The sequence below is a fragment of the Sander lucioperca genome, chromosome 24 (assembly GCF_008315115.2).
Source record: "Sander lucioperca isolate FBNREF2018 chromosome 24, SLUC_FBN_1.2, whole genome shotgun sequence".
Classification (NCBI taxonomy): Eukaryota; Metazoa; Chordata; class Actinopteri; order Perciformes; family Percidae; genus Sander; species Sander lucioperca.
The window spans coordinates 5,423,978-5,437,906 of record NC_050196.1 but is presented as its reverse complement, the minus strand read 5'-3'; the positions used below and the strand labels follow the sequence as shown (position 1 = coordinate 5,437,906).

General features: G+C 40.1%; 1 protein-coding gene across 27 annotated transcripts in view; it reads left to right on the top strand.

Moving 5' to 3' along the window:
* Positions 1-13,929, top strand: part of dmd (dystrophin) — a 458,768-nt gene that overhangs the window by 400,715 nt on the left and 44,124 nt on the right. For all 27 annotated transcript variants that reach the window (XM_035998529.1, XM_035998533.1, XM_035998526.1 and 24 more), the window contains 2 exons: positions 5,299-5,360; positions 5,669-5,743. In XM_035998529.1, coding sequence (XP_035854422.1) covers positions 5,299-5,360; positions 5,669-5,743 — 137 coding nt within the window. The remainder of the gene's footprint in view (positions 1-5,298; positions 5,361-5,668; positions 5,744-13,929) is intronic.

Sequence of the window (13,929 nt, the reverse complement as noted above, 5' to 3'; positions counted from 1 at the left end):
CTTTGTAGGGATCGTGGGATTTACCAAACTGAATATTTACTGCACATATAAACACAAAACTGCTTTGTTTGCTCAATCGTGTTGTAACTAACACATCTGCTGAAAAACATAATTTTTCTATCGACCGATTTAGCTCCTGTAAGTTTGCAAAATTCACATGTAGCAGCTATTAGGCTATTTCCATAGCAAGGTCAGGGACGGTACCAGACAGGAGGGCATGAGATGGGAGGCTCATGCCCTCTCGCCTGATGCAGTGCGTATTTGATTCTGCATGGTTATTAGAAGCATTTGTCCGAGTGGTTCGTAGCAGCACACCTATGATGAGCTAAGTGACTGAGCTACTGTTTGCACAGACTCTGAGCTTAGAGGAGTTTTAAGTAGCTCTTCACCATGGGACCCCTCTCATCATTATCTGGAGTGTGAGTGTGGTAGAGAGGCAGGAGGGAGAAAACCAAGGGCAATGTGGGAAAAAAACACAGCATATGGATTATTGTTTGGCTGCTTTTTAGACAAAGGTTAACTGCAGGTGCGCTTGTGTGTGACCAACTCACATGTGTTTCTTTAACAAGCTTGGAGGGTTGCTGTTGTGTAACAACACGCCTAAGGCTAGAATTATAAAGCAGAAAACATAAAGCAGAAAGCTCAGCGTCTGTAAAGGAATGACGTTTTTTTTCCACTGACCCTCAACAGCCACTGTATTCAGTGGTCGCCCACTTTGCACACCTACTATTCACCTGTAGGTAAGCCTGATCTCACACACCTGTACTGAAGAAATGGCAATCTGTGACTGGTCTTACATATCTAACAAGATCTTCATTTTTAAGTCTTTTCTCCACCTCCAGCTCTTGTCTTATTTCCACCTTCATATCAGCAACAAATTGGCTCTAATATTTTATTTTAGCCGGCACTGAATAGACATTTAATTATATTTAAATTGATGAAAAAAGTGTCACAGACACATTGATTGACACATACTAAATAAGAAGCCACATTTATTTCCAGGATTGCAGGGAGCTAGGCTATTGGTTACCTACTTACCTACCTACAAACTCCTCGTATATATCTGTGAAAATTAAACCTGGAGGATTGAGTGGTCACCGTGTCCTCTGTCGTCATCCAAAGTGTTTTTTCAAGTTTGAGGCAGTCACTGATAAAAAAACTCCCAGATAACTTGACATTAACCATCTGACATATAAAGTGGAAGGCACTAGAAACTAATTCTTGAGATTCCACTGTTCTCCATCTCCCTTGAAGGACTTTTCAAATATTTGATGTCCTCTGAACAAAAAAACATAATTGCCTTGCTGGTAAGACATGTTGCTTCAGTTAGCTTTATGTAAACGGGCAGCTGGCACATTACCATCACATTTATAATAGCGCCTATCTGACTAATACCTAATGACCAGGGAAATCAGCTCTATGCTTTAAAGTAACATGTTTTTTGCTACCATTTAATGTTAGTACGGTTTTAAAAGTGGGTGTTTAAAGATGCCATGAAATGCAAATTGGAGCTCAGATCATGACACTGCAGGGATTAAATAGGAAACGTCAGGAGGACATATGGAGAGAGGCTTTTTAAGAGAACGTTGAGAACGTTTAAGGTAGTATAGCAACAAATAAGCAGTGAAATATCACATATTTAACAGCTTCTATAAGTATACTTATACAATTCATGTTGACGACACAATAAGAGTGTAATGCTGCTGTGCTGGCAAAGTATGGAAGCAAAGGTAGGGCAAGAATCTTTAACTTTTAATGCATAATTGTGAATTTTAATCACTTCTTACTACTAGTACTAAATAAGTTAAAATTTAAATACCACTAAAAATATACTATTTACATTGAAAACCATATCTAAGTTTATATGATGTGAATTTACTATTTTTTTCATAAACTTCTGGTTCACACATTTGGATTCAAAGTGCTGGGTTTCTAGTCATTATTAGGACTTATTGGTTGGTCTATCTGTCTGACTGACAGAACGTAACCTGACTCAACTGCTAATCTTTGGTTGGATGTTCAGTTTTTATATCCGAGAAATGACTAATCGAATTTGGGGAACTTGAGTTTAGGGCTGGGACGGTTACCGCATTACCGCAGTACCGCGGTCACATGACGCCTACCGCGGGTCTGAGCTTGTCCCCGTCATCACCGTAAAAAAACATTGGCCTGCACATATGTGGTTAACATTGAAAACTACAAATCCCACATCCCATGCAACTTCGACAACGTCATCACAAATTCTGTGTTTACATCCATGGTTTCGATTGAGAGACCCCTGAAAAGAAAACTGTAGGCTACACAATGTATAAAATATTTGGGAAGAGTTGGGGGTTGATAGAGGCTGTGAGTGGCGAGCAGAAGTCATGAGGAGATATGTGTGATTTGAGAATGACGCAGCAGCCATCTCTTTTTCTCCCTCTGCCTCTTTTCCATCTTCTTTTTATCCTCAAATACACTTCTGTGATGCAGGGAGAATGGTGATTCTGTGATTTTGTGCCACAGCAGGTTATTGTCTACGATTATAAGATGGAGGGAAGAAACACACATGACAGGATTAATGTCATAGTGTGGCATTTTGGGGAAGTAGCTGTAATTCATCAGCGAATGAAATTCATTTCAGTGTTACCAAAAAGGATTTTCCAAATTCTTTTGGTTTTTTACGAAGCCACAATCGTTTGGCATTAGTGAACTGTTCTTATGCTGGTTTTGAAAGGCACGTCTAAATATTTACCTTCCTGTTTTACGTTAAACTTACTATCTAGTAGGGCTGGGACAATATGCATTTGTCCCTGGATATGTTTCAGCAGTAATGTGACCCGAAATTGGGGAGAAATAACAACATTGGCAGTCAAGATTACAGCTTTTGCTGACTTTGCATGCAGCTACGTGTGACAATGTAAACACGGCAGCAGTCTTAATAAAAATAACGCTTCAGTAGCCTGCCTGGAGCAGATGACCAATCATAGAAACCCAGCTCGAAACGTATCTCTCTCTCTCTCTCTCTCTCTCTCTCTCCCCCGTGAGTGTGTGTCAAGGCCCAGACACACAGACCAGATGGCCGACCCTTGGCAGAAAAGGCAGTTGGACTGATCAGTCTACCCGAGTTGGTCAAAAAAGTGCCTCGAAACACACCAAAGCGACGAGACGTAATACGTCTTCATAACAGCAGGCGGCGCTAATCTGTATTGTCGCCCAAAAATTCAAAGTCTGATTGGACAAACGCGTCACGTGGGTCTGGTTTCTCCGGAAACTCAAAGACAGACTGTCATGGCGGCTTGTTCAGAATACGATCTCATATTGTACTAAAATAGTTCACCGAAACATGTTTCTGAAAACATTTTAAGCGAGAAATAGGCCATGCAGTTGCTGAATCTGTCTTCATTTCAGATCGACAAAGGTCAGTTTAAAAGATTTTCGTCAGATTTTTGAGAGACTCTAGTCACACTAATTCCGCTCCCCGTTTGCGGGTTAGCACTCTACCAATCAGATGGGTCATTTGAGTCCAACTGCCGGCAGTGCCCGCCCCGCCGATTATACATGTCAAATCGGTCAAAATGAAGGACGACGGCCCCTCGGATGGATGACGGCACGGAACACATCGAACAGACTCGAGTCACTGACCTCACCAGACTGTCCGACGGTCGATTATCGGCTCGGTGTGTAGAAGGCTTCACTCTGTATGTATCTCTGTATGGGCCTGATCGCCTTCTAGCTCTGGACACAGCTGAGAAGTCAAGACAGCCAAAATCACCATAAACCTGTGTGTTTTATATTGAAATTGGTTTTATTTTGTAAAGTATCCGGCTACGCTGTGGCCTTCTGTATGTGATTACCTACCTGGCTTGACACATTCGCTCACAGCTCGCAGAAGAAATAGAGGAGACACAGAAACGATTGCTGTAGCGCACGTAGTGTGAACTGACTAATTGGATAACATGGGCGCCGAAATGAAAGTGTTTTTTTGGCATAAGAGCAGCATTGCCAACTTGGTGACTTTCTCGTGAGATTTAGCGTCTTTACAGCATTTTTTCTGCCACACACCATCAATTTTTCATTACTTACATGCCACTTTGCAACACAGTAATTGACTATATACTAATTAACTGTAGAGACCTAATTTATTAATATGATAATTCAACATCAATCCAGCTTATTACAATGGGCTATGTTGACCATAGACTGTATAAAATTGACATGGCTCATGCTAATGCTTGGTGGATATTAAACCATTGCTAAACAGTACTATAACGTTAAGAATACAATGAAGTTCAACACGCTCAAAGTTATTTTTAGTATAATTGTTGACCACAGTTAGCAGTGCTAGGCTAACCCACAAATAAATTTACCATGTAACGTTAGCTTTATGTCGTTAAAATCCATGCGATACCCAACCCTACTTATTGACAGGGAAATGGACAGGAAGTGATGTCAGGAGAAAGGCAGCTTGTTCAGCCATTGAGATAACATTCTCATTCCCTAACCTGATACTAGCAGGAAGGCCTTGTATGTAGTGTGTGTGTATTGCAGGCAGAGTAGCCGGTTATTCAGGCAGCCCTGGATGTGTAAATGAGTGTCATTTGGCGATGGCACAACTAACTTTTTGGATAAAAGCTAATGGACTTTTCTGGGAAAAAATCTAGTTTTTTATTTGTCTTAGTTGCAGTGTTTATTTTTGTTTCCCCTGATTGCAAAAGCCTAAAGTCTTGTTTATTATTGTTCTCCGTGTCATTTCAATGCATTTTTGTGAAATTCAATTTCAAGTTTTTTTTGTCTTTATAGTCATATAACAATGTATACATTCATGTGACATCCCTGCAGCATATATATCTTGACAGAAATTCTGATGTTTCGGACATATTGAACAAATTGTTCGTAACACTTTATAGATATTGTTTTCTTTCATTTTGGTGTGTTGCAACAAACATTGTGTTTTTATATTTTATTTATTTGAAATTTTTGTTCTAAATAAATAAAGATTCTGAAAAAATATGTCTGTACCTTGATTGTGCATAACAGGTTTGAGGTTATACAAACATTATAACACAAGGAAACCAGGCTAAACAAAGATTGAAAAAAAAAAAGGCTTAGATCGCAGAGGGTTAACATGGAAAAGCATTATACGTGCTTAACATCAGCATATTAGCATTGTCATTGCAAGCATGTTGGAAGGCTTGCGTTAGCATGTAGCTTAGCATAATATTTTCATGACCATTTAGGGGAGCCTTAGCCTTAGGCTGATGATCTGTTTGATCAACTCGGCATCTGACCATTCTGTCTCTTTTTGTTCCTTTCCAGCCACCAAACCCAGACAACATGCTGGGACCATCCCAAGATGGCCGAGCTCTACCAGTCTCTGGGTAAGATGCTAATTCTCTGTGTCCGACCCATGTCTTCTCATTGCTGTTTTTGCGCTGAAGGGAAATTTGGTTGTTACAGTAACAATCAAATTTCCCCTCTGGGGATCAATAAAGGTTTATCTTATGTTATCATAAAGTCATAAATTGCTGTGATACAAGATGAGGGATCACTTCCTGATCCATTACACCGTTGAATGACGAGATGAAATAAATAAATTATAAGGCTGTGAGCTTAGGTTGAGTCCACCATCTCTTTCCTCTTCATCTCTAACTCTGTTTCGTCTTTGTTCTTGTTTCTCGTTCTTTAGCCGACCTGAACAATGTACGATTCTCGGCCTACCGAACAGCCATGAAGCTCAGGCGCCTGCAGAAAGCTCTCTGCTGTAAGTACTCTTGTCTAAATATAGTTTACATGTATATACTGTACCTCTCCTGAATGTGTGTCACATAGGGTTTTTGTCTCTTGCTTCAAGTACGCTCTTCTCTCATGAGTGTTTTTCTTATTGTGTTCCTGCACTGATACACTCCTCCTTTGTTCTTTTTTTTCCTTCAACTCCGTCTCTTTTTTTAAAATTCACTTTATTTGCCACTGCATTCTTCTTCTCCATTGTCTCTTCTTCACTTTCTGCTTTGGGTATTCTTTTTTCCCCCTCTTTTTCTTCTCTCTACTCCTAGCATTGTTGCCTCTCTGCTGTGACAGTCTGTGTGTTGTTGTCCATATGTGTGTTTACTCAACCTTCTCGCCCCTTGCCAGTGGAGTGTGAGCCGCCTACGAGCTGTTATGTGTGTGATATGTTAGGGTGTATATAGCTGGCTGCAGCTTCGTAGCACAGAAGCACTATTTATGTTAAGGGGGGTTTCTAAAAATAAAAATGAACAGATTTGTGATTAACACTGTCGAAGGAAGCGCGCCTGTGAATTTTTCTTTTTGTTTCCTTAACCCTTTGCTCACATTATTCCGAGCAGTAGACTTGGTGGGCATTTCTTTCTATCACTCCATTTCTTATTTAATAATGGTATATAAATATCAATATCTACTTTTTTGGAATTCTCTTTTCTTTTGGATGCAAGACAATGTATAAATATTTCAATCACTAAAGCAAGACATAGAATCCTTGAATATCCATATTTTTTAAAACAGTATATGCATTAGTATAAGAAAAGAAAAAAAATACACTTTAATGTAAAAGGAGAGAGAGGATGAAAAAATTATAGTACTGATACAGTTATAAAAAATAAAGTGCATAATGTATAAACAAAACTTTTCAACACTAGCACAGCAAGACACTTTAGGGGTACTATAACCATCAAACCCCATGTCCTAGACCTAGAGAGTCTATATCCTTTTGTTTGTGCTGATGGGCCATTAACGCGTGATCAGTTTCCATCTCTATAGCAGTAAGATACACACACATTTGCAGCCCCCACAAACATACACAGCCATGTAGCTTATCTAACAGCTTGAACCCACACAAAACTGATGTACTCTTAGCAGTGTAAACTGTGCTATTTTGCCATGTATTTTAGAAAATATATTATAATGCTGCTACCCAATGAACAGTCTGGTCTTTTGCGCTGTGTGTCGTTCAGTTCAGTAGACACAAAGTCTCTGAGATTATCGTGAGCAACGCTCACAAAAAAATCATTTACATGAAAAAACACCCACAGGTTGAGAATTTACTTGTGGTGGTGGGTGGCGCAGGATGTGCGTGATGGCTGGGTTCAGTAATAACCTAGTCAAATGAAGGTTTATAAACTATTTATTCAAAACAATGACTGCATAACATTAACAGATAATTTAGAAAGAAATAACCATTTACATATTAAACAAATCAGACTTAAAGATGATACAGATACAGCTGTGTGGCCGCAGCGTTTATACGGTTTATTAGTACAGTTAATCCCACGACAAGACCACTAGCAGCAAACTACTAACGATAGCCTCTGAGCCTGAAGTGAAGTGTTGATGCTGTCATGCACGCGGCACGAGACTTCAAGAGGGGGAGGGGCTGGAGGCCACTGGTCTGTGTGCGCTGTAAAAAAAAATTACATCATTGATTGGAAGAAAATAATGTAATTCTGATTTTATTTACCAGGGCGGGTCTCAATTTACCTGGGCGGGGTGCCCAAATAGAACCTATGTATGAGAAACACTGAAACTACGGTGGCCCTGTAGGTCAAAACACGAAAGCATTTTAGAAAACACTTTAACATTTCACAAAACACTACAACATTTCAGAAAACAAAACATTTCACAAAACACAACATTTCACAGAAAATAACATTCGTTTTGTCTTGTAAAATGTTTTGTGAAATGTTGAAGTGTTTTGTGAAATGAGAAATTTAGAGGAAGCTGCATGCATTATTATTATCATTGACTTTAGCCTAGATTGATAGTATTATATGAATACAATGGTGTCATGTGAGTCAACCAGTGTGTTTAACTACCTAATTTCCCCCTCCAAAATCACATCAGAAGAGTAGTCACAGTGCTTCCGAAGCCATTTGCCCCTCTGGGGACAAATAAAGTTCTACTTTACTTGACTTGACTTACCTGCTTTGGTGTTTGTAAAGCATTAAAGTTCAACAAAGAATGGTTCACATAAGAAAATGTAGATCTCCCCTACAAAATCACCCCAGTAGTCGAGAATGATTTATTATTTCCAAGTAGAGCTATTTATCACATCTTGTAAAAATTACAGTCTTTTTTCATATCACAATATATATCGCAGGAATAAAAATATCGCAATGTTAGTTTTTTCCAATATTGTGCAGTCCTAAACTGAAAGTGTTTAATAAACAAGAACAACAGCAAAACCCATCTATTTGGTTTTAGCGGAGAAAAGGCTGTTACCTAGGTGGTCTTGATCTTTAATGATTCTCATATCCCCTTTTTTTTTGCAGTACGTGGTGTGAATATCCTTTAGGCAGGGTAGGGCAACGTCTATTGTGTGTTTTCAGATGATCAAACCACTCTCTGCCGTACCAGACAGTGATGTTCCCTGTCAGGACGCTCTCGATGATGTAGGAGTAGAAATTGCTCAGTATTTGAGGGGATACCTGGAATTTCTGTGGCCAGGGTGCCAGGCCACGAGTGGCATGGCAATCCAAGGGAACAAGACAGAGACAGGTTATGATAATATAATTTATTTTATCACAGGAAAAGTAACTATTTAAAAACCAAACCTATTAAAAATGATAAAATCCCCTTAAAACTGTGTTTCAATGTTAAAAAGTCTGGCAATAACACACAACTTAAGAGGACAATGTCTAAAAAATTAAATAAAACCAGTCCCACCAGTCTTCTTTTAAAGGCTCCACTGCTTCCTCTTCGGCAACTACACGAGAGGAAAGACACTAGCGGCAGACTGTACAAGAACCCCACTGACCATGTGATAGGCGCTTTGTATCAGTGAAACACTTGACTTCGGAAGTCAAGTAGGCGTACGACTTCCTGTCATGGCAAGCTTGACTGGTGTCCAGCGGCCCTCAGCCACAGTCGCCACAGTGCAACACTTAAGGACGGCTACACGCTGGCTGCGTCGCGTGAGCGTGTCAGCTGCGTGGCGTGTCCGTTTATATTTCGGCTCCCATGTTAACAGGTTAGAGCTTACACACTGCCTGCGTGAAAACGCGTGCATGCTAGAAATAGAACCAACGGCTATTTTTCACGCGATACGCAAGTGTGTTGGAAGCGTTTCCAGGCAAAATATAGAATAGAAAAGATGTTTATGTCATTTTGACAAGAATACATATTAATAAATGGCATGTTGATGGTTGAAAGTCTCTAGGTTTTGATATAAATGCAGATATAAATGTAATTTAAAAAAAGAAAATCGATTTTCTAATATTGCACCTGTCAATACAGAACAAAATATTCTGGAGCCTATTTTGCCGTCAATACTGCCGACGTTGTCTTTGCTGTAATCAAATCAGTATATATTTATGTTTTACATGGTATTTCATTTTATCAATGGGAAACATACATGTGTACAGACAAGGCTAGTTTCTGGTGTGTAAAGACATGGAAAAATCCACGCAGCCGCCATGCAGCTGACACGCAACAGAAACGCCATGCTCACGCCACGCAGGCAGTGTGTAGCCAGCCTAACTCTTCAGCTGCTCCGTAACCCCCATGCGTCCGACACTTCCAGTCATGGCACGCTTACCTGGGGTCCAGCGGCTCTCTCCAGCCATCGCCACCTTCCCAGTGGCCGGTGTTATGTCCCTACTGGTTTCCAACCCAACTGGTTTCCGTATGTTATGTTCACCTAACAGCTGCCGTTGTGGCCTGCCTCTGTCACTAGATTCGTCACACAATCACAAACATATTATTGGCGATTTTCAAATTGTTTCCCAGATCTACTGCCGTGAAAATGTTTGTCTAAGTAAGCACCACATCACAGCCACCTACAAAAAAAAGATCTAAAAAGAATGTTATCATTCAAGTTCGGGTCGAGCTGGTTTTGATCTTGTGGCAAAAATATAAAAGATAACACACAAATCTGCAGCTCTACGCAGTGAGCTATCGAAGCTCTACATTATGTCGCTTCCAGTCACGTATTTATCAACTACGTCAGCAACCAGGTAACATTTTGTTTTGATCTGATCTAAAACAACTGGTTACCTGGCTTAGTTTAGGAAATACCCGATGATAGTTATCACATTTCTTTCCTTGCATCTATGGCCATATTGACTACTACTACTTCATCACAGCCACCTACTAAGCTACACATTGTGACTGATAAATATTTTTTAACAGTAACGATAACTCGTAGTCAAATATTGTCAAAATACACAATTGCTACCACAGAGTCACAGAAAAGTGTTAATACACGACGCAGTTTGAATGCATGGTCTTAATGATTTACAGTCATTGTCTCATGTCTCATGGTATGGCATATAGTAATATATCCCTCTGAATTTGCAAAACAAAGGCTTGTAATACAGTGTTACTTGAGTTTCGCTCCCAATTAACCAAGCATTGTGTCCTTAATCGAATCATTCCATCCAAACTGATGTAAAAATCAAACTCCCACACAGCAAAGTAGCTATTGATATTCTTTAATGAGCTTATTCATCTTTAGTGATATGAGTTTCTCTCTGGGTTTAACCAAGTGCGCCCCTTGTGGACAAAATAACACACCAGCACATTACAACATGAGAAACATCACATGCATGCCTTAAACATTACAAGCCACTTCCAAAAACGCATTCAAAACGAATCAGTACAATTGCAAGAAAGGCGAAAAGAAAGTTGATCTGTACAGGCCTTAATCGCCTCACAGTGATTGCTAACATCAAAGCAACATTTTTTGGGGGTTGATCTGAAACAATAATAGGCCTATATAATTTCCGTGCGTCTATTGTAATATTGTACGCTACATCACAACCCCTCCACAACACAGTATGCAAAATAAATAGCCTACTTTTTAAACAGTGACGACAGACAAAACTATTAAAATTCACTTCATTGCTTACACGAGACACAGGAAATGCTAAAACAACGTGTTACCTTCGATGCGATCGTTACTGTTAAAACATATTTATCAGTTACATTATGTGCAGCTTAGTAGGTGGCTGTGATGAAGTAGTAGTAGTCAATATGGCCGTATATCACTGCGTAGAGCTGCGGATTTGTGGGTTATCTTTTATATTTTTGCCACAAGATCAAAACCAGCTCGACCTGAACTTGAATGATGATATTGTTTTTAGATCTTTTTTTTTGTAGGTGGCTGTGATGTGGTGCTTACTTAGACAAACATTTTTGCGGCAGTAGATCTGGGAAACGATTTGAAAATCGGCAATAATATGTTTGTGATTGTGTGACGAATCTAATGACAGAGGCAGGCCACAATGGCAGCTGTTAGGTGAACACAACATACGGACATCAGATGGTTTGGAAACCAGTAGGGACATAACACCAGCTATGGCAGCACTATCCGATCAGCGGGTTTGCTTTGTCTTGCTAGTCCCGGTTATCCGTCAGTGTATTCCTCATTCTAGCCATCTCCTTTTCCTTCTCTTTCTCCTCACTATTGTGTTTCTCGTCTGCTCACTTCTGATCAACACGCTCAACTCTGCTCACCTGTCTTTCTCCCGTGTATTTCCTTGTTTCTGTCTCCGTGCCCCACCCACAACTCCATTTCCTTTTCCATGATTGGTCCCCCAGACCCTTGCCCCAACCAGTTCATTGGTGGCGTAACGTGTCAGTCTATGTCCTCAATCAGGGTAATTCCATTCAGGTGCACTAACGCAGAAACTCAAAAACGATTATACAAACCAAAACAATTCCAAAAGCAATTATAGCTGCTCCGCAGCGATGGTCGGGGAAGAGCATTTTAAACTCGCAGGGAAGGTGTCCAAAGCACAATGGCTGATTTTTTTTATAAGATGTGACATTGTGACCGTTGAGCTTTCAACTCGCAATCTTTAGGTCCAAAGGAAAATACTGATCTCAGTGAGCTATTGTCTAGGTGATAACTCCTCTAGCTATTTGGGCTATATTTTATTGAGTCAGCCTGGGTTGACTAAATAACATGATTTTCCTAAACTGCAACTGGACTGATTGTTAATCAGAATCAGGTGTATTAATGCAGACACACATTTAAAATATGCTGGGCAGTTGTCCACAGCACAATGCCTGATTAGATACATGTATGATCAGCTCGAACTCAGAACCATTGAGGCTGTAGGCAGGTTCTGATCTCATGGAGCTATTATCTGGGTGATGTGGCATCGCAACGCCTAGTTGACAAGGAGCAGGCTTGCATGAAAATGCAGAATTTCAAGCTACTGAAAGTAAAAAAATTCTCATTAGAAAATTCGGAGAATTTGTGTATGTCACGCTTCCAGAGATTAAAGGACCCAAATGCAGGCAGGCAGGAGAAGGTTTGAGCTCGAGGATTTATTAATCGAAACACAAAAAGAACCAAGGGAGTCCTGGGGGACGCAGGCAAAAAAACAATTCCAAAAAAGAAGTAAAAAGGAATCCAAAAAACCAGAGGAGTAAAAACCAGGGAAATACAGGAAGGGTAGAAGCTGACCAGAAAAGACACGGGGAAAGCACACAAACACACACAAACTGATAGGACTAAGACACAGAACGATCTGACAAGAGACAAGGGGAACAAAGAGGTTAAATACAAGAGGTGATGAGCAAACAATGAACAGGTGGTACAACAGTTGAAACACATCAGGGCGGGGCAGGACAATCAGACAAGGCGGGAAAACACAGTAAGTAAAACTAGACAAGACAGAAAACAGACTATCAAAATAAAACAGGAAACAGAAATATACACAACAGGGAACAGAAATATACACAACGAAATATACACAGACCACAGAATACAATAAACACAACAGGAAACATACAGAGTAATAATAACAGGCAACAGAAATGTCCAAAACCACAACAGTGTACTTTAAGACAACATAGAGATGCCTGTAATTTATTTTCAAAAAGATCAATAAATGCCAAACTGATGTTTAAGATGCTCTATTTAGCATTGACTGTAATGCGTAGATGAGGACACAATTCAAACTTTTTTTTTTTAGATAAAATTCTGAAATTTTGCACACCAAATCTACAGTGATCTTCGGATGTTGTGATTTTTTTCCATGAACATCAAACATTTAATTTGGAAGAAATGGCAGGATTTGTTTATACTACTGTATGCAGTAAAAGGTTTTAAAGCTGCTCGGCCCCTAACTAGTAAACATGCAGAAACAGAAATTGAATCAATAATTAAAGCACAGCAAGTAAATTAACATGCAAAACACATGACAAATCAGGAATAAATAAAGCACAGTAAACCAAAATATACTTGCAAAACAAACTATAACCCAACACAAATACTCTGCCCTGTGACCGTGTTTCCTCAGGTCTCTGAAGTGAAACAGTCTCTGTCTTGCCTTTCTCACCACTGAGTCAGTATGCAGCGTCTAGGTACTTGAAGCTGTCTACTATCATCTCTTTATGCCGTTTTTCCATTACATGGTACCTGCTCGACTCGCCTCGACTCTACTCACCTTTTTTGTTTTTCCATTATGAAAAAAAGTCCCTGGTACCTGCCAACAGGTACTTTTTTTAGTATCACCTCCGTTGAGGTTCCAAGCGAGCTGAGGCGATACCAAAAGGTGACGTGAAAACCTGCAGACTACTGATTGGTCAGAGAAAATCGTCACAATTTGTCTTCTGGCTGTGGCAACAGCCACATGCCGAGAATCAAAAACAACACACTTTCGACGTTCTGTGTGTGTGTCGCTCGCCTCACGAATGAGTCGGTAATATGGAAAATGGAGGATGTCACACTGCGGCCAAGCAGAGCTGGTACTATCATTGGGTAAGCGCCATTAGACATTCATGAGTAGGTTGTTGTCCTGACACCAGCAGGTTAGGTCCTTTAGTTCTTTTAAGTAGGCCTTTTCATTGTTGTCTGTGATCAGACCCACAACAGCTGTGTCGTCAGCAAACTTAATGCTGCTATTGGAGTTGAAAGTGGCTACACAGTCATGTGTTCAGGCAGGGGACTCAAAACACAGCCCTGGTATTCTCCGGTGTTAAGGA